Raw genomic sequence first — 22,376 nt, 5'->3', positions numbered from 1 at the left:
TGGCAACATCCACACTTATCATACATTTCAACAAAGACTGCCCACTTAAAAAATAGAACAAAGTCACTTAACACACTTTACACTACAAGAATTTTTGTTATTTGTGAGCCTCAACAGTTAGACCTACAGGTTAGTGCTTCAGATGTATGGTATAATATAAAAAATTAAACAACTGAGATTCAGGATGGAATAATGACAATATTATGAAAAGGATAGCTTGCTACTCACCGTATAGTGGAACTGCTGATCTGCAGACAAGCACAACACCAAGACTGCTGACCAAGTAATCTTTCGACCACAAGGCCTTCTTCTGAACCAGACACACGCTCATGCAAACTCACACATACAGCTGTTGCTAAGTCTATATTCACAGCCGTAGGCAGTGGTCACATATGTGTTGTGTGTGTGTGTGTGTGTGTGTGTGTGTGTGTGTGTGAGAGAGAGAGAGAGAGAGAGAGAGAGAGAGAGAGAGAGAGAGAGAGAGAGTAGTGTTTGCATGAATATGTGTGTGTATTGTCTACTTCAGAAGAAGGCCCTTTGGCCAAAAGCTTACTCGTTTAGCAGTCTTTTGTTGAACATAAAAAATTAGTTATTTCCACATGAAACAGGAACTCAGCACTCAGTTAACTGCAGATTTTTTTTAAAGTAACTTATCCACAATAAAGTGTAACTTTTAATTACTACTTGTCACGAGTATTACTCAATATTAGATGATATGTACAATTGGCAAAATGTGATGTACTACACTTGGTGCTCTTAGAATCGTCTCTCATTGCATTAACTTATTTTGCATATTATCACTCCCTGTTGTGTTAAGGAATTGCCTTTGGAGCAGTGCACCTAAAGTAAATATAATGTTTATTCAGCAAAAGTGAGCAGTAAGAACGTTGTGTAAAGTATATAACTATACATCTTGCAGAAGCCTTTTTAAGGATCTTAGTATTCTTACATTTACTTCTCAGTACATTTATTCTGCAACAGTTTTTGTTGCTGACAATAAAAATCAGTTTCAGCTGAACTGTGATGTACACAATCACAATGCAAGACACAAAAGTAATTTTCATGTAGACTTTGTGTCCTTGTCCAGGGTTCAGAATGAAGTTATGCTCTCTGGAGGTAAAATGTTTAACAAGTTCCTATAAATGTAAAGTAGGAAATTGAGTATCACTGCCAGTTCAAAAGAAAATTAACAACACTTCACTAGCCACTTTTTCTACATAATAACTGGGTATCTAGATTTAGCGATCTATAAGTTCTGCTAGCTAAATGGGAAGTAGCAGCAGTGTTTGTTGTAAAACTGCGATAAGTTACTGCAAATAGGACTAAGAATTTATATAAAATATTTCTGTGGAAAAATACCATTGTAATCATATATATGTAAGCCTAATACTAGAGAATCAGCAGTGATATAGTGAAACTGATGAGTCAGCAATTTTTTTCCAAAGTAGCAACTTTTGTACTAATTTACTCAATTACATTTAGTTGGTATAAGCACGAGTATCAGTAAGCAGTATAGTGATAATTAATTGTTAACATGCTACATACAGGGTGTGGAAAAACAATTCGATCACAATTGCAGGGCAGAAAGACAGCTTCTAGTCAAGGAATTTGTGTATAGGAAGTTGGGGTCACAGTTGCATATTTGTGGCACTACATGCACCACTCTAGCTATGTGATGGTCTTTAAGCCTGAAACTCTTTTTATTTTTTTTTGGTCTTTGCCAGACGCAAACAAACTGCACTCTACTTACTGTCACTATGAAGGACCAATGTACAATGCAGAATATTGGTTTTAATTATCCATTCATCATACTCTCCATAGATACAGTGTAGTGTATCAATGAGTGAGTGTTGTGAAGCAGCAACACAGAAAATGGTTTCACATGAAATGAACCAAGTGACATGTACTTGGCCTAAGGCCTAAGGTGCTGCTCATGGCAAAACAAGGGCAGCTCATAGGATTTACCAGGAATGTTATCCATGTTGCAGGCTGTCTCAAAAAAAAAAAATTTTTTTTTTTGTCAATTGATAGACACATGGGAGAGACAGGATCTTTGTGGGCAAATAAGCATGATGCAAGAAGGAGACATACTGTTTGTACAGTTGAGTTAAATGAAGATGTGATACATTGCAAAGAGCAAGATACGATGACAAGTACCAGATGCACTGCTCATGAATGTGGTGTGGACCAGTGTCACATCTCTGCTGGTATTAGCTGTGGGTCTGGACAACTTCCCTAGGCATCTGGAATTTGTTGATTGTTTCATTCAATGTGTAGCATGAGAGCTGCATTTCCCTGAACATGTGTTGTTTAGGAATGAGACTCTATTTACCCATGAAGGCATCTTCACTTCACAAAACAGCTGCATTTGGGCACTACAGAATCCTCATGCAGCATACAGCCATGGTAATCAAGAGCAATCCATTGTAAACTTGTGGGCAGGAATTTTGAATGACTCAGTCATTGAGCCTACATATTATCTCAAAGGTCGAATGCTCACAAGTACCTTGTGCTTTTGCAACAAGTATTGCCAGCACTGCTGGAGGATGTACTGCTTGGAATTAGGCAGAACCTTTGGTTCCAACATGACAGCACAACTCTACATTTTGCACTTGATGTCTGAGGTCATCTAGAAGGAAATTAGCTGACAGATAGATTGGACATGGGGGCCTCCATGTTTGCCAGACTTAGGACCACTGAAGTTTTTCCCCAGGATAGCATGAAAAACAGCATGTATGCAACATGGGTTGAAGATGGAACAAGGCTTATGGCAGCTTAAGTAATTCAGACTACTCTAGGAGTGTTTCAGAGTACATGTCAATCCCAGCATTAGTTATGCCAGTATGAAAAATGTAGTCAGTTTGAGCATTTGCTGTGTCATATTCATGTTAATTAAGTTGTGGCAAGCCTGTGTACTAGAGAATATGCATTTTTCATTTACTTTCACCTTTTTAGGTTATGTTGTAATATGAATCATAGAGATGTGACTGTCTTCATTTCTAAAGAAGGACATATGGTACGTCAGCTAAGTACAGTACACATGTATGTCATGCTAATGTTTTTCTTATCTCATCATGACATTTAGTCCAAACATTTGTTTATGTGTACATTTTCTGTGAATTGCTTTTCATTTTGGGTAAAGATATCTATACACAAGATTTAAATTACATTCAAGTAGCACCAAAAATATGCAGCTACAATCCCTAGTTCATATACTCAACTTCCTTTGTTTGATGCTGTCTTTCTACCCTACACTTTTGGTTAAATTGCTTTTCTGCACTCTGTATATTAAGTTACTATGATGTTGTTGTTGTATATTAATGTATACTTTGACTCAGTCCACATTCCTGACAGTTCTCTTTCTTCACTTGGTCTACGAAACATCTGAATGAATGAATCCCCAGCTCATGAATTCTGGATTCACCAGACATGTATCCAGCCAGCGAAGTCTGGGGTGTTCAGTTTACATTCTAATGCTAATTTCTAAACTAAGTTTCTTTACATATTGTAACACATGAAGACATATTCCTAATGAATCGCCCTAACACACTTCTTTGTTATCAATAATCTTATCATATACAAAAATGTTCAATGTATTTTTGTTGTACTTTCTTCATTCCTTACATACCAGTAATTAATCAAGCTGTATATTTACCATCTTCTTCTGTTGTGCAGTGAATTGGGTTTGACCGAATGCCTTCTCCTGCAGAAGTTAGTGCCAACACTCTTATACTGTAATTTGTGAACTTTGCTAATCCGTGGAGGTTGGTCTCTAAGTTTGTTGTTTTCTTTACCTCCACATCTGTAGAACCACCTAAAAATCATTGATTTATGGTCAAGAACCCTGACATAAAAAAGAAATGCTGAAACTGAAAAAAACTATATTTTATACAACATTCACAATATTATGAAACTATATGGATGTGGAAATGGAGTTATAGTTTGACAAATTTTATAGTTATCAGCATTAAAAGTTCACACCAAATTTCTGGCATTGGGTTCCCAGGTTCTATTTACTGATCAACCTCAGCAAAACAGACTCATGAAGCTTATATTTAAACTAAGATTCATTGTAGAAGCCTTTGGAGAGTGAGGGTATGCTAATGTCCAAGTTAAGCATAATCAAGAGATGGTAATATGTTTTAGAGAGCAAGGTAAATATGAGCCATAGCATACAAATTTAGAACTTCATTGAATGCAAGTAGATTTCATCAGACATTATACGTTGCACTGAAATGAAATGAATCAACAAAATTTCTGTAAGTACCTTATCCTGCTTGGCTGAAAATTTTTAACTGTAACCACAGTCAACATAAAATAATTTTAATAATCACCATGAGGAGCATGACAGAGGGAGAGGCAACTGGTTCTCTGTAGCAAGTGACAACAGCAAAATGAGAACATAAATGATGTACGTTGCAAAACAGATAAAGAGAGAGAGGGGGGGGGGAGAGGGGGAGGGAGGGAGAGAGAGAGAGAGATAGAGAGAGAGAGAGAGGTTATTTCCACCAACACTGTTCAAGTAACTGGTGCTGGGATGCAGGGCAGTTGCGAGAGGAACATTCCTACTGAAATTCAACATCATGAGAGTAATTTCCTTGTGAACAACTGTGGTAACACCTACCCCTCCCAATCCCCCAATGGCTTTCTGGCATCAGACATCAGTTTTACATGGGAACATAAGATCAAACCATGTTTCATTAGTACCACACTGCAGTCAATTAGATGAAATCTTTTGGGAGAGATCAGTGGTGGTACAGTTCAATCATTGATTTCTGTCAAATATTTCCTTGATTTGTGTCTGGATGCCACTACTTGAAAATCTTTCCTTGCTGACTGTTGCACCACCATCTCCGTTCCTGTATGTAATGACTTAGATTTTTATCTATCTGTATAGGATTTATTCAAATCATTCTCCTACAATGAAGGTTAAAATACTGTTCTGTAAGTTTTGCTACCCTAAACATTTCAAATCCTTTGTATGCAGACATTATGTCTATCTACATTTACATACATACTCTGCAAGTCACTATATGGTACTGGTGAGGGTACCTTGTTCCACTAATAGCCATTTCCTTTCCTGTTCCACTCACAAATCGAGACAGGGAGAAATTACCATCTATATGTCTCTGTACAAGCCCTAATTTTTCATATCATTGTGGTACTTACAAAAAATATATGTTGGTGGCAGTAAAAACATTCTGCAATCAACCTCAAATGCTAGTTCTCCAAATTATCTCAATAGTGCCTTGTGAAAGAATGTCATCTTTCATCCAGCAATTCCCATTGAGTTAATAAGGAATCTCCATGATAATTGTGTTCTCATCAAACTTATCGGTAACAAATCTAGCCACATGCCTTTGCATTGCTTCAATACCTTTCTTTAACCAGACCTGGTGGGGATCCCACACACTTTAGCAATACTAAAGTATGGGTTGCACTAGTGTCCTATATCTTGTCTCCTTTTAGATGAGCTACACATCCCAAAAACTCTCCTGATGAACCAAAGTCCACCATTTGCCTTCCCTACTACTGTCCTTAAGTGCTTATCCTATTTCATATTGCTCTGCAACATTACACCAAAATATTTAATTGACATGACTGTGTCAGTGAGCGCACGTCTAATGCTATATGGAAACATTAAGGGATTGTTTTCCTATACTCATCTGCATTAACTTACATTTTTCTGCATTTTGAGCAAAATATCACTCATCATAATAACTAGAAATTTTGTCTAACTCATCTTGTATCCTCTAACAGTCACTCAATGATAATACCTTTCCATACATCACAGCATCATCAGCAAACAGCCACAGATTGCTACTCAACCTGTCTGTCAGATCATTTATATACACTATGTGATCAAAAGTCTCTGGACACCCCCAAAAACATATGTTTTTCATATTAGGTGCATTGTGCCTACTGCCAGGTACTCCATATCAGTGACCTCAGTAGTCATTAGATATTGTGAGAGAGCAGAATGGAGCACTCTGCGGAACTGATGGACTTCGAATGTGTTCAGATTATTGGGTGTCACTTGTGTCATATGTCTGTACACGAGATTTCCACACTCCTAAACATCCCTAGGTCCACTGTTTCTGATGTGATAGTGAAGTGGAAATGTGAAGGAACACATACAGCACAAAAGCGTATAGGTCAATCTTGTCTGTTGACTGACAGAGACGGCCGACATTTGAAGAGGGTCGTAATGTGTATCCAGACCATTACACAGGAATTCCAAACTGCATCAGGATCCACTTCAAGAACTATGACAGTTAGGCAGGAGGTGAGAAAACTTGGATTTCATGGTCGAGCGGGTGCTCATATGCCACACATCATGCCGGTAAATGCACAACGATGCCTTGCTTAGTGTAAGGAGCATAAACATTGGAGAATTGAAAGGTGGAAAAATGTTATGTGGAGTGAAAAATCATGGTACATAGTGCGCCAATCCAATGGCAGAGTGTGAATATGGCAAATGCCTGGTGAACATCATCTGTCAGCGTGTGCAGTACCAACAGTAAAATTCGGAGGTGGTGGTGTTATGGTATGGTCATGTTTTCCATGGAGGGGGCTTGCACCCCTTGTTGTTTTGTGGCAATATCACAGCATAGGCCTACATTGATGTTTTAAAGACCTTCTTGCTTCCCACTGTTGAAGAGCAATTTAGGGATGGAGATTGCATCTTTCAACAAGATCGAGCACCTGTTCATAATGCATGGCCTGTGGCAGAGTTGTTACACGACAGTAACATCCCTGTAATGGACTGGCCTGCACAGAGTCCTGACCTGAACCCCACAGAGCACCTCTGGAATATTTTGGATAGCTGACTTCATACCAGGCTTCACCGACCAACATTGATACCTTTCCTCAGTGTAGCACTCCATGAAGAATGGGCTGCCATTCCCCAAGAAACCTTCCAGCACCTGATTGAACATATTCTTGTGAGAGTGGAAGCTGTCATCAAGGCAAAGGGTGGGCCAACACCATATTGAATTCCATGGAGGGCGCCACAAACTTGTAAGTCATTTTTTGCCAGGTCTGGATACCTTTGATCACACAGTGTATATAGAGAATAAGAGCAGTCTGTCACAATTCCCTGGGGTGCCCCTTGCAATACTCATCTCTGATAAACACTCACCACTGAGAACAACACTCTGGGGTTTATCGCTTAAGAAATCTTTGAGCTAAGCCACTCATGTATCTGGCAACCAATTCCATATGCTTGTACCGTTGTCAACAGTCTGCAGTAGGGCACTGTGTCATATGCTTTTCAGAAATTGTCACAGATTACTACCATCCATATTATGGGAGGACTGTGGAATCAGACAGAAATCCACAAATATTCTTACATAAGACACAATGCTCCATCCAATAGATCCACCACACTTATCAAATTCATCCCTTTTGCATGTCTTACTGCTTTGTTGTCTGTTACTCCACTACTGTTAAGTTTAAAAGTTTGTGCTGATTACTTATAATCTCCATTTACACCATGTATTGTAGATCTCAGCATGAAAGGCAGGCTTTAAAGGTGTGGAATGATTAAAGGAATAGGTTAGGCAAGAAGTGAAGCTATTACTTCCATTATTAACCACTGTGACAGTGACAGGGATGTTTGCTTTTCACAATTAATAATTAAAATGGTTGCAAATAAATGCATTGGGATAAACATACTGAAGAAATGATGCTTACCTAGTTTTTCACTTACTGTTTTCCTTCTGAAGTATATTTACATACTTGCAAGTATGTGGATACCTATGAAGTAAAAAAAAATTATCTATTTATCATGTATATGAGTATTTGTTTTACTGATATCACTGTTTCCTGCTGTTCTAGTAAGGAACTGCAATTATAGACTCAATATACTCTCATAAACCATAAAAGAAATTGGTGACAAGATATTATTGTCATGTATGTCTGAATTTCAGAGGATGTCTAACCTCCTGTCTCTTGTTGATTTGCAGACAGTTTATTGAAGACTTTTCTTTACTTTATGAGCTAGTCAGCTTTTTCATTCAGTTTAAGCTAGTTGGCTGGATTTACATGCCTTTCCCACTTGTCTAAGTTTCATCTTTACCTTCATTTGAAACGTGTACATTGTAGTTGGCTTTGGTGTTGTAAGTCTAGCATTTTCCCCCCTTAATCATGTAATCCCTTTTCTCACATTATACCCATAATCTCTGACAAAAATGAGTGCCACTGAGCATAATCCTCACTATCCTGATTTGCTTTGTTATTGGTGTTTTAGTTTGCTCCATATACTGATGGGGAAAATGTATTTGACTCTTTTTTCATTTAGTTGGCTTCTACTACAGGCCACATATCTATTTAATATTTTGATGTTTACAGGTCTTATATCTTTCCTGTTTATATTTAATGTTTATACTTTCACTACTCATTTCACTAAATTTCTGTCAGAGAAAATATTTTCAGTTGCTCTATTTTGTTGCTTATAATTTACTAGTAAATGTATTTCAGTTTTAATCGTACGGTTAGAACAGTGTTGGGAAACTGGAACTTACCATGCCTAGAATGCACATTCTTGTAGAATACTTTGTAGCTATCTATGATACCATTCCTGTGTTCTGGTGGTGGTGGATCCCAGCGCACTCTGATACTCTGCGGGGACAGTGCTGAACAGCGTAAATCTTGTGGAGGCATATCTGGAACTGTTTAGCACATGGTAAGAATTCTGTTTCTCTCCTCCTTTGCAAAGAAACTAGTTTTGATTTAAAATATTTTTAGGTTTAGCGTAACAAACGTGATAGGAATCAGTTTATGCAAATACACACACACACACACACACACACACACACACACACACACACACACACACACACACACACACAGAGAGAGAGAGAGAGAGAGAGAGAGAGAGAGAGCAATGTATAAGCAACAAGATTTATTATCACTACAGTAACAACTATCATAATAATTTGCATTTCTGTCATTTTCTCACTACTTCCATTTATCTTGTCATGATGGCTAACTACTAGTCTTTGATCAGTATGGTGAGAAAAAAGAATTTTTCAAGGAGCAGCAAGGCAGATAAGAGAGGATCTAGTTCTAAAATGTACACATAATTAAACCACTGTAACCAGTCACTATTGAATTCATGTTTAAGTTCAGAATTAATTTTGGAGAGACATTTCCTTCTTGAGATGATATATTTTGATCACTTCTTTTGTATTGCTTTATTCGTATGATATAAATTTAATCGTTGGTTACATGCTCACTCTTGTAGTGACTAGAAAACTACACATATGAAAATTACAGTAATATTCTCTGACATGTTTATCTTAAAAATACCTAATGAATTTTAAAAATGTACTCAGCAATGACTAGTTATGGCACTTTATTTGTGCATAACTGAAATAAGTTCCAGCCATGGATCATCCCATCATGGTTATTCTTAAGACTCTAGTTGGTTGGGGAAAAGGTCAATTTGTTAATATGTCATTTAGATCAGTGTGGGTAATCAGTCATCATTGAAGTAGTTCTGGGATAATACATTGCCTAATGTTACATGTATGAAACATATTCCATGTATCCCAGGGAAAAAAAACTCTCTGGGATGTGGAAATACTTCAAAAATGAACATTTTATTTAAGTGCAATATGATAAAAAAACTCCATCCGAACAGGTCACGGAAGGCCCAGCAGTACCGACTGACCACCATGTCAGCCTCAGCTGGTAGACCTCACTTGATGCAGATATGGCAGGGCACATGGTCAGCACACCACTCTCTCAGCTGTTGACAGCTTTTGTGACCAGAGCTGCTAATTCTCAATCGAGTAGTTCCTGTCAGCCTCACAAGGGCTGAATGCATCCTGCTTGCCAACAATGTTCAATAGACCTGAATAGTCACCCATCCAACTTCTAGCCAAGCCCAACAGCACTTAACCTTGGTGATCTGATGGGAACCAGTGTTAACCACTGTGGCAAAGCCATTGGTGTCATATAACAGAATGACTTAATTTTATGAAATATTATAATATTACAGTGTTATGAATTATATTAAAGCCTAATATGTTAGTTTTAAGAATTCTAGTGAACATACTCTTCAGTGGAATAGTGGTTTCATCTAAAAGTTGGTAGATTTCATGTATTTTATATTCTTTGCTACCAGCAATAACATGATGACTCATCATAGAATTATTATTTTTTGAAGTAGCTAATGAAATGTGATTTGCAGAAAGAAAAAGAATGCATGTAAAGCAAATCATAATGTAAGAATATTTAAATATTAACCACAGTGAATTGTGCTGTTGAACTTGCTGAAGACAGATTTCTAAATCTAATATAAATATACATTTCACAGTCCACTGTACAGTACATGATGTCAGTATTATCTACTTTCTTTCTTATTGAGTGAGGGGAAAATAAGTATCTGTATGCTTATGTACATGCCCAAAACTTTTTATGAAAGGAAAGTAACTGTATGTCACCTTCTATTATAGTATATTGTCCTGTTTGCATGTGTTAGGTAATAGGAGTTTCTGTTTTTACTTGTCTGTTATGCTAAAGTTCATCAGAGTGGAAATGTGTTGAAACAATAGCTTTTACTGTATAGCACACTAATATGCTGGTGTACCTTCATTCACATAGCATCCAATTTCAGAGATTGTGTGTCAATACAGTTCACAGGTCCACTTACATAGACCACGTGAGTTGGCCCCCTGGTGTGCTCTGGTGAGCTGCCAAAGAAATAGCATTATTTAAGTGATCTCAAACAAGTGCTTGGCCTAATCTATAACCCATATTACTGCTGTAGACTCAGTGTGTTCAGTGCTATGTGCAACCTATACTTCTTTCTATCTTATGTTGGCTTTATATAGTGCTGTGTTCCATAAATTGTGTTTCTTCTTCCTGTAACAAATTTGGTCATGAGTGATGGTTATGGGTTTGCTGTGTGTTAGTGTGTGTGCTAAGTCACCTGACAAACATCTCAAGGGAAGATGTACTCAAATGTATCTTTGCCCAGCAGCAAGCTTTCGCAGAACAACAGCAGACTCTCACCACTGCTCTCAATCCAGTGATATCTGCATGTTCATGGCAAGTTATTCTTCTGTCGGTGGAACCACCACCTTTTCCAACATATGATGAAACCAGCTGAGGATTGGGACTTCTACAAGACACTGTTATCCCAACATTTCCATGTTTTTTGCATGTGTGATGCAGACCTGTGTAGGGCTTTCTTTCTTTTCTGGCTTTCATCGCACATGTATCAGATGTTGTTCCAACTTGCATCTTTGCAAGAACCAGCCAGTTTATCATTTGATGAAGAACCAGCCAGCTTATCATTTGATGAAATGTGCAAACTTCTCTCAACTTGATATTATTATTCATCTGGCCCCAGATAGGGAAGTCTGCAAAAAAGCATTTTAGTGTGAGAATCTGACCTTTACAAATGTGCTCAATATAGCACAGTCCTTTGAAGTGTAATGAGCTACAGGCAATCAGATTGCTGCATGGGTGAAGGTATCAGAAGTTGCTCAGTCAACTCCTGTCAGTCACACTGCAAGTATTCAGGATGATGGGAAGCCATTGCAGCAGTACAACCTTCGCATCACATGGGACAGCATCGGTTATTGCTACAGCAGCAACAGGCCTTGTCACAACAGCAGCCATATGCCCCCAGCCATGTGCCCCCGTTCCATCTTGCCCATATTGCTTGCTCTAAGCGTTAGGCTTTTTGCAGCGAGATTAACTACAAGAAACAGCAGATTCTGAGCCTATGTCAGTTATCCATTCTTGTATCTTACAAATCATTTGTTCACTCTCTCACCTTCCTTGTTATGGGTGATTCCCAAACCCCAAACCTGTTCAGGTTAAATGAATTCAATGCTTTTGGTTTCTCCATTATCAATGAGGTAAATTCAGTGTTAAATCAAATATCAGCAACTTGAGTCCCTCTGCTCTGAGTCTTCATCATTGTTTTCCCCTAGACTCAGTTGTGCTACCAGTTTTCAAGTTTTCAGGCACACATTACCATGAAAGGGTTTGCCCACACTCAATTTTTCAGGTGTGGCAGGTGCCTGTCACATTTCATGACTCTGTCCAGGCCGAATTAGACCATTTGACATCATTCGATGTTGTCCAGCCTAAGTCTTCCAGTGAATGGGCTACACCATTGGTCATTGTTAAGAGGCTGACAGGTAAGCTCCACCTCTGTGGTGACTTCAGTGTCATGATTAATGTACAGTCTATGTTAGATACATACCTTTTGCTGTTCTCTGATGAGTTGCTCACAAAATTATCAAGTGGCTACTACTTTCTGAGACTGACTTGTTGGAAACAAGTCCCTCAGTTGCAAAAATCTTAGATAAGGCCAAAATAGTGGCCACCACAATTGTGGACAGACAATGTGCCATGTAAGGATATTTGGAATAGACATCCACTGCAATGAACCAATACTGAGTTAGGAAGAGCTGTTGGGCTTGTGGTTTCGGCCACAGGCTGAACTAGGTTCCTGCTGTCACCAAGCATTTCCAGGGCTGGCATCCGTGCATCATCCACACTTCTGATGAGCAGACATACCATCACTTTAGCCAGCAGTGGCCGCACATCGTGGGGTATGTTCTTGAGTGTCCATAGCCTCTGCCAATGGTGTTCCCATGTCGCAGACACTCTGGTTTTCTCCGCAGCAGGGGTCGCTGCCTGTTGGATCACTGTATGGAGTCCCTGCCTCACTGCCCCCCCCCCCCCCCCCCACCCGCACTCCTCAACTGCCATCGCTGGTGTGCTCCCACTGCAACTAATGCCACAGACACTGCCACTTACAACTTCCATTGCTGATACCTGTGCGGTCATCATTTCCGATGCCCCCACTAATGCCTCTGGCACCAATCGTTGAGCTTGATGAGGATGTTGCTATGGAGATGCCATCCCTGGTCCTGCTCTATGGCCTCTCATGAGAGGGGGGTGGCATGCCAAACCGCTCAATCGTCATTCCATCCCTACTCACCAGTGCCTGCTCGCCCCATGCTGCAGCAGCTGCCATCGTTGGGCAGTAAAATGGACATCAGCGCTGTCATCGGTGTTTTCTATGACTACTAATCTCAGTGCCTTGTCAGATCAGTGCTTTTCTTTTTCACAGTATCAGTGCTTTTTTGATACCAATGCTTCTTCAGTGTCAGTGCTCTTTTCCAGTACTACTGTTATTTTCCAGTACCAGTGCTTTTTTTCTGCACCAATGTCTTTTTCTGTAGCAGTGTTTATTTTCTGTACCATGTATTTTTTTCTGTAACATGTATTTTTCTGTGCCCAGTTCTTTCATGTGTGTATGGAGTTTTCCCACCTCTAGACAGGAGTAGTGATGTACCTTCACTCATGACGTGCACGATTTCAGAGATTGTGCGTCCATACAGATCACAGGCCTGCTTATAGAGGCCACCTGTATCAGTCTCATGGCACACTCTGGTGAGCCACCAAAGAAACAGTGTTATTAAAGCCATCACAAATGAGTGCTAGGCAATTCTGTAACCTGAATTACTGTTGTCCATTCAATGTGTTCACTGCTATGTGCAACCTGTAGTTCATAGTATCTTACATTGGCTCTATAAAGTACTATATTCCATAAATCATGTTTGTTCTTGCAATAACATCAGCATACTTGAAAACTGATGTAAATGTTAGCTTCCAGAAATAGAAACTATTTTAACAGGATAAAAGAGATGAAGTAGATAGAACAATAGGACTAATGAAGGGTTAGGTATAAAATCACACAGTACTCCTGGTTCGTCACAGCAGACCAGAAGAAGATAATTTCAAGACTGAAATAACAGTGGACAAATTATAAAACATAAGAAACTGACAGTGGCAAAGTTGATGGCTGAGAAGTTGATTTTCTCCTCATTTGGTTTAGTTGTGTCTGTCTGACCTATCATACTATGTGACTTTCTTACTTAATACCCCAGTGGTTACTATTAGGTTGAAACATTACATCTTTATTTCTTTCTAAAGCTATTAATTTTAGAAAGGGGAATTGCTGAATATATTTGCAATGGCAGTGGGATAAAATATTTTAATTCTCTCTATAGTTAATTATCTGAATTATAACAAAGCAGTTAAGCCCTATTTTCTTTTTTGTAGCTGCAGTGAAAGTATTTCAATCGATAAAATGTTCTTCTGTATAAATTTTATAGTTTCTCACATTCATTATAGTTGTTAAAGCTAAACATTTTTTTTATTTTACTACTCTTAAACAATTTCAGACAATTTCATCCCAACTACAGAAGGTGTACAGTTAGTTTAGTACTACACAAAGCAAATAATAGACATGATTTTTGCCTTCATTGCAAATGAACACCAGATTTAAGTGAACAATAATTTCTGAAAACCTATTACAAAGTGTAAAAAAAGTTTGATCTGTGTTCTGATGTAAAGACCTTTCACAATACCCCATAAAATATGAAACAAGAACATGAGAATACTATAGGGGTGCCGAGCAGAAACACTTCATGTTGTTATGCTAATAATGTGGACTGCAGAGTGTCCTTTGACACTAATGCAAGATGACAAAGAAGTTAACATGTATTGATTCTGAATTACACTTCAGTATCTTCTCTTCAGCCTCAACTGACGTCCCATGCCGGTGACACAATGAAAGTCCACTGAATTCTGTTGATGTCTGTGCTGGCTGTCATCAAGGTCACTGCTCCAGAAAATCAGCTGAAATCTTGTGGACTGCAGCCTGGGCTTGGCAGGTGAAGTTGTCGCATGAGTTTATGTTCCAAACTGCATTAGAGCATCCTTGATCCAACTCCAGAAGATGATGATGACCCATGTCGACCTATCAGGAGATAAAAAGCTGTTGGAAGTTATGTAGTCAGCTGATCCTGGCCCCACTGGACAGATAGGCACTTGGCACCTGGAAGTTCCTGCAGCAGTGTTCAGAAACAGAGGAACCAGATGGATCTCTCACCCAGCAATGATGATGATGTTAGCCTGTTAAACACTGTGAAATGTGATGATGTAAGAAGACCCTCAGCAATGTGGTACATGGCAGCCAATGCGAAGCCCCTTGAGTGATAGGTCTTGGTTACTTGTAAGTTGTCATCTTGGTAATGACAAACATCTTGTTCGAGAGAAGTGCTGGAACATCTAATGCATGGATGTCACTACATCATAATGATAATTGAATTGAGTGCTTTGGTACAAACACCATTAATCCTAATCATCAACTGAATTCATAGCCGAAGAACTGTAACATTTGTTGAGAACATCATGTAAGAAAAAAAGAATTACCATCAATCCCTTCCCTCCTTCAGACCAGTGTATACCTACAGAATCAAAGACAAGCAGTTGAAAAGTAATGTTAACATAATTAACCTATGATGTGAAGATTTGTTCATTATGACTGAATGTGGCCCACTTCTTTACTAGTGGTCAGTGGTTCTTGTTCCACTATGTTTGCTTAACAATTTGTGCCCATTATTTTGCAACATCATGAAGAAAAAGAACAGGTTTCTAGTTGCTATATTAAGGAAGTGGTCGCCTGTGGCTGTGCTAGTGTGAACTTGCAAAAAATTTTAATATCTTCCCCTTTTTTGCTCTATGGCATAACATTCCCTCTTCTTTACGAAATTAATCTATCCATTACTAAACAAATCTGTATGTGTTTTGAATTTACAATTTCACATTTGACCGAGTTCAATCTCTTGGTTGATTATTGAGCTCAACCATAAGGTTCTTAATATTAGTCTGAGTTAACTTAATTATCTAAATTTACAATATCTTTGTGGTCCATTTCCCTACTACTGATAGTTTAAAAATGTCTATTCTTAATCCTTATCAATAGTATGTATCTGCTCCATGGGTATTTGATGGATTGGTGGTTCATTTAAATGGGATATTTTGCATTTTAAGGAGAAAAAATTGCACAAATGAGCTTTACTATTAGAATAACACTTGTGGATGTACTAACAGTTATTATGTTTTGCTGATGTTTGTCACGATATTGCTTCATATGTTATAACATCTATTCAACTGAAATTCTTCTCTTTTACCAGATTATCTTTCATCTAAAGAGTGTAATAGACTTAATTCAAGGTTTTGCTAGGGAAGGTTACATTCTGTACAGATAATATGTATACTGATTCTTACAGCCAGTACAACATTGGTTGAGAAAGGGTAATTATTGTCCTGTGATAGTAACTGTAACTGAAAACTGTGTTCTGGTTATGTTGCACTTGTTTCTGATGATTAGTAATCTGCTATTTTGCTATTCTATTTTTGTCATCCTTGCTGACTTTCCATCACTGTTTTGACAATCACTGTTTCTGGTGAAAATATGGAGTGGCCTCCAATTTTCTGGAAAGATGGCTGCAGGGCTAGATTTCCCTTTTACACTGTATTGCTTCCATTGTCCCAATAAATAGTTACATTTAATAAGCCTATTTGTTAGTCTGGACTACCCTGGCATCTAACCACCCTCTAAAGTGTTGTAGTACTACATCCGAGATAATCCTTCTTGACACCTTCATTGGAACATCATGTAAGAAAAAAAGAATTACCATCAATCCCTTCCCTCCTTCAGACCAGTGTATACCTACAGAATCAAAGACAAGCAGTTGAAAAGTAATGTTAACATAATTAACCTAGATAATGCATCAGTTGTTCCTTTAAATGATTTCACTCTACTGATATGCGCTACAGATGTCTCAGTTTGTAGTGGTAGTTTTACATTTACTGGTAAAATCATTGTGATGGCTTCATACAGTTCCTTTGGGGTATAAGGGCTTGTCAGCAATATCCACTGCTGTATCCTATATTGTGATAGTTTACTTGCACATTACCCAATACGCTCCTAATTTTCCAAAGCCTCAGTGTTGGCATGTTTTATCCTCTGCCAAACTTCTCTTAACCATTTTGCAAATTTGTTGCCTGGTTCACCTTGTGTCCCTAATTTTGGTTGTATCATGTCAAAAGATGATGGTATTTTCTGCCCATACACTACTTTGTATGGTGAAAAAATGCTCCTGTGTTTTCTTTTGAATCATAAGCACTGACTGCAAAACTTAAGTAGGTATCCCAGTCTACATGTTGGCTATTCACATAATGGCTTAGTATTTTTGATATTGTGTGGTGAGCGCTTTTCATTCAACTATTTGCTTGTGGATGGAATGGGCAAGTATGTAGCTTCTTGATTTGCAGCAAATAGCATAACTATTTCATCAGATTAGACACAAAGTTAGTCCCTTGATCTATGATTATGCTCTCTGGTATGCCAAATTTTTGTACCATAAGATGGGATAATATGAGATGGAATTTTAATATTCTTTAAGGGAGCTTCCCAATAATATTAAATTCACACAACAAAAAGTGTGAGATATTTGGGATGTCATTGAAGAATAATATAATCAAAGAATGTGAACCAAAAATATTATGTAAGTAACCACATCCTAATGAATAAGATTGTCTATTGTTATCCCATATGATGGAGGAATTTAGGACACTCATTGAATTTCCATCCAAAGTTCCAGATTTACCTCTAATAGGATAATTTCTGACAGAAACTCTTTTTAAAAAATACACATGCTCAGAAATTCTTTTTGCATGTTTAGAAAATATTTTGCACATGGTAACAAAATAATTTACACGTGTTCTGAGAACATTTGACATGTTTTTAGGGGAAAAAAAATTGACACATATGTTTAGAAAATATTTCATTAATAATGACAATCTATTCATATCATAAATCATAAATCTACAATATAATCCCTTTTTCTTCTCTGGGAGTTGACAACACACTGGCAATTTGGCGTTTTTCTACACCATCATCATTTGGACTCTCAAGAAAAATAAACACAGATTTTCTGCTTTCATGCTGATGCAAAAATCTGTCTTCCATGTCTTTTGCACCTTTTTCTGTTATGATTCCACCAAACTGCCTATTTAGCTGTTTCTTTCCAATCGTGTGTTTATTATCTAATGTTTAGAGTGGTATGTTATATTTGTTTGATGCCTTTCTGTATGACAGTTTTCCTGATCTTACTGCAGCAACCGTATTTCCAAAATGTTTGAGCATCAAGACTGTACATCAGAAAAGCACCAAGCCTCCTTTTATAACCCTGTGACATTGTCCAATAAACCCCACCATATGTAGATGTCTGTAAATAGTTTATTAGACATTGGTGCAAGTCAGATTCATGGTCAAACTACATTCATATTTCCTTCTTAACATTTAAATGAGTAATTTATAAATGAATTATGCTTACCACTTTTTACTCTTCTAGTACAGTGGTGAAAGTATTTGCAAGTGCAACTGTGTATGTTCAAATCTGCTTGACAATATATCTACATCTACATCTACATTTATACTCCGCAACCCACCCAACGGTGTGTGGCGGAGGGCACTTTATGTGCCACTGTCATTACCTCCCTTTTCTGTTCCAGTCGCATATGGTTCACGGGAAGAACGACTGTCTGAAAGCCTCCGTGCGCGCTCGAATCTCTCTAATTTTACATTCGTGATCTCCTCGGGAGGTATAAGTAGGGGGAAGCAATATATTCGATAGCTCATCCAGAAACGCACCCTCTCGAAACCTGGCGAGCAAGCTACACCGCGATGCAGAGCGCCTCTCTTGCAGAGTCTGCCACTTGAGTTTGCTAAACATCTCCGTAACGCTATCACGGTTACCAAATAACCCTGTGACGAAAACGCGCCGCTCTTCTTTGGATCTTCTCTATCTCCTCCGTCAACCCAATCTGGTACGGATCCCACACTGATGAGCAATACTCAAGTATAGGTCGAACGAGTGTTTTGTAAGCCACCTCCTTTGTTGATGGACTACATTTTCTAAGGACTCTCCTAATGAATCTCAACCTGGTACCCACCTTACCAACAATTAATTTTATATGATCATTCCACTTCAAATCGTTCCGCACGCATACTCCCAGATATTTTACAGAAGTAACTGCTACCAGTGTTTGTTCCACTATCATATAATCATACAATAAAGGATCCTTCTTTCTACGTATTCGCAATACATTACATTTGTCTATGTTAAGGGTCAGTTGCCACTCCCTGCACCAAGCGCCTATCCGCTGCAGATCTTCCTGCATTTTGCTACAATTTTCTAATGCTGCAACTTCTCTGTATGCTACAGCATCATCCGCGAAAAGCCGCATGGAACCTCCGACACTATCTACTAGGTCATTTATATATATTGTGAAAAGCAATGGTCCCATAACAGTCCCCTGTGGCACGCCAGAGGTTACCTTAACGTCTGTAGATGTCTCTCCATTGATAACAACATGCTGTGTTCTGTTTGCTAAAAACTCTTCAATCCAGCCACACAGCTGGTCTGATATTCCGTAGGCTCTTACTTTGTTTATCAGGCGACAGTGCGGAACTGTATCGAATGCCTTCCGGAAGTCAAGGTAAATAGCATCTACCTGGGAGCCTGTATCTAATATTTTCTGGGTCTCATGAAGAAATAGAGCGAGTTGGCTCTCACACGATCACTGTTTCCAGAATCCATGTTGATTCCTACAGAGTAGATTCTGGGTTTCCAAAAATGACATGATACGCGAGCAAAAAACATGTTCTAAAATTCTACAACAGATCGACGTCAGAGATATAGGTCTATAGTTTTGCGCATCTGCTCGACGACCCTTCTTGAAGACTGGGACTACCTGTGCTCTTTTCCAATCATTTGGAACCTTCCATTCCTGTACAGACTTGCGGTACATGGCTGTTAGAAGGGGGGCAAGTTCTTTCGTGTACTCTGTGTAGAATCGAATTGGTATCCCGTCAGGTCCAGTGGACTTTCCTCTGTTGAGCGATTCCAGTTGCTTTTCTATTCCTTGGACACTTATTTTGATGTCAGCCATTTTTTCGTTTGTGCAAGGATTTAGAGAAGGAACTGCAGTGCGGTCTTCCTCTGTGAAACAGCTTTGGAAAAAGGTGTTTAGTGTTTCAGCTTTATGCGTGTCATCCTCTGTTTCAATGCCATCATCATCCCGGAGTGTCTGGATATGCTGTTTCAAGCCACTTACTGATTTAACGTAAGACCAGAACTTCCTAGGATTTTCTGTCAAGTCGGTACATAGAATTTTACTTTCTAATTCACTGAACGCTTCATGCATAGCCCTCCTTACGCTAACTTTGACATTGTTTAGTTTCTGTTTGTCTGAGAGGTTTTGGCTGCGTTTAAACGTGGAGTGAAGCTCTCTTTGCTTTCGCAGTAGTTTCCTAACTTCGTTGTTGAACCACGGTGGGTTCTTCCCGTCCCTCACAGTTTTACTCGGAACGTACATGTCTAAAACGCATTTTACGATTGCCTTGAACTTTTTCCATAAACACTCAACATTGTCAGTGTCGGAACAGAAACTTTCATTTTGATCTGTTAGGTAGTCTGAAATCTACCTTCTATTACTCTTGCTAAACAGATAAACCTTCCTCCCTTTTTTTATATTCCCATTAACTTCCATATTCAGGGATGCTGCAACGGCCTTATGATCACTGATTCCCTATTCTACACTTACAGAGTGGAAAAGTTCGGGTCTGTTTGTTATCAGTAGGTCCAAGATGTTATCTCCACAAGTCAGTTCTCTGTTTAATTGCTCGAGGTAATTTTCGGATAGTGCACTCAGTATAATGTCACTCGATGCTCTGTCCCTACCACCCGTCCTAAACATCTGAGTGTCCCAGTCTATATCTGGTAAATTGGAATCTCCACCTAAGACTATAACATGCTAAGAAAATTTATGTGAAATGTATTCCAAATTTTCTCTCAGTTGTTCTGCCACTAATGCTGCTGAGTCGGGAGGTCGGTAAAAAGAGCCAACTATTAACCTAGCTTGGTTGTTGAGTGTAACCTCCACCCATAATAATTCACAGGAACTATCCACTTCTACTTCACTACAGGATAAACTACTACTAACAGTGAGAAACATGCCACCACCGGTTGCGTGCAATCTATCCTTTCTAAACACCGTCTGTGCCTTTGTAAAAATTTCGGCAGAATTTATCCCTGGCTTCTGTACTTCGGTGCTTTCTATCAGCGCTTGAAGTTCCGGTACTTTACCAATGCAACTTCGACAGTTTACAATTACAATACCGATTGCTGCTTGGTCCCCGCATGTCCTGACTTTGCCCCGCACCCTTTGAGGCTGTTGCCCTTTCTGTACTTGCCCGAGGCCATCTAACCTAAAAAACCGCCCAGTTCACGCCACACAACCCCTGCTACCCGTGTAGCTGCTTGCTGCATGTAGTGGACTCCTGACCTATCCAGCGGAACCCGAAACCCCACCACCCTATGGCGCTAGTCAAGGAATCTGCAGCCCACACGGTTGTAGAACCGTCTCAGCCTCTGATTCAGACCCTCCACTTGGCTCTGTACCAAAGGTCCGCAGTCAGTCCTGTCGACGATGCTGCAGGTGGTGAGCTCTGCTTTCATCCCGCTAGCGAGACTGGCAGTCTTCACCAAATCAGATAGCCGCTGGAAGCCAGAGAGGATTTCCTCCGATCCATAGCGACACACATCATTGGTGCCGACATGAGCGACCACCTGTAGATGGGTGCACCCTGTACCCTTCATGGCATCCGGAAGGACCCTTTCCACATCTGGAATGACTCCCCCCAGTATGCACACGGAGTGCACATTGGTTTTCTTCCCCTCTCTTGCTGCCATAAAGTGTAAACAGCAAAACATGTGCATAAATAAAAACTTGCATGCAGTGGTACCAACACAGCAATAAAAGTATACTGCCCCCTTCTAAATTTACCTGTGTCTGATATTTCACCATGTTACAGTAACCAGTTGTTCACCATTGCCTATGCAACAGTATTAGCTTTCTCATCTGGAACTGTGACCATTATTAGATATCTTGTAAAATGATTTATGATTGTGAGTATATATTTGTTACCAGCTGGAGTTCTGTTGAAAGGTCCTAATGCATAAAGTCCTACCATCTGAAACAGTTTTTCAACTGCTGGTAACCTCTGTACCTATATTTTCTGATGACTTAAATCTGCTCTTTGCACATATGGGGTGCAGTTTTTTATTACTCTATGTCAATACACTATTTTACCACAAAACTTTTCTGCAACTAATTTACCAGGTGTGCTCCTGTCACCATGATGAATAATGCAAGGTGATGCGCCTATTGTAATACTTCAGTTCTCTGTGTTGCAGGAACCTCAGTGTGTAGACCAGCACAGTAAGCTCTCGTGTGCTATAAACTGAGACTGCGTTCGAAACCTGCACTTTTCCCAATCTGCTTGACTCTTACCTGATGCCTGTAATACCACTACTTTTCTATTTAGGCTGTCTGTGTTTGTATGCTTTACTCCTGCATTGGAAACACTTCAGTATCAAACTCACTCAATTTACCCACCTTGTTGATTGATTTGGATGGTATTT

The 22,376-nt window shown here is 39.1% G+C and overlaps 1 protein-coding gene across 1 annotated transcript in view; it reads right to left on the bottom strand.

Annotated features, from left to right (window-relative positions):
• The window catches only part of LOC126263695 (Down syndrome cell adhesion molecule-like protein Dscam2), a 284,179-nt gene that overhangs the window by 205,226 nt on the left and 56,577 nt on the right, over positions 1–22,376 (bottom strand). Inside the window, exons 9-10 of the mRNA XM_049960822.1 lie at positions 8,526–8,672; positions 3,656–3,814 (exon numbers count right to left, since the gene is read on the bottom strand). Of these exons, the coding sequence (XP_049816779.1) occupies positions 3,656–3,814; positions 8,526–8,672 (306 nt within the window). The remainder of the gene's footprint in view (positions 1–3,655; positions 3,815–8,525; positions 8,673–22,376) is intronic.

This window comes from Schistocerca nitens, chromosome 6, assembly GCF_023898315.1.
Source record: "Schistocerca nitens isolate TAMUIC-IGC-003100 chromosome 6, iqSchNite1.1, whole genome shotgun sequence".
NCBI lineage: Eukaryota > Metazoa > Arthropoda > Insecta > Orthoptera > Acrididae > Schistocerca > Schistocerca nitens.
This window is presented reverse-complemented; position numbering and strand designations above follow the sequence as displayed.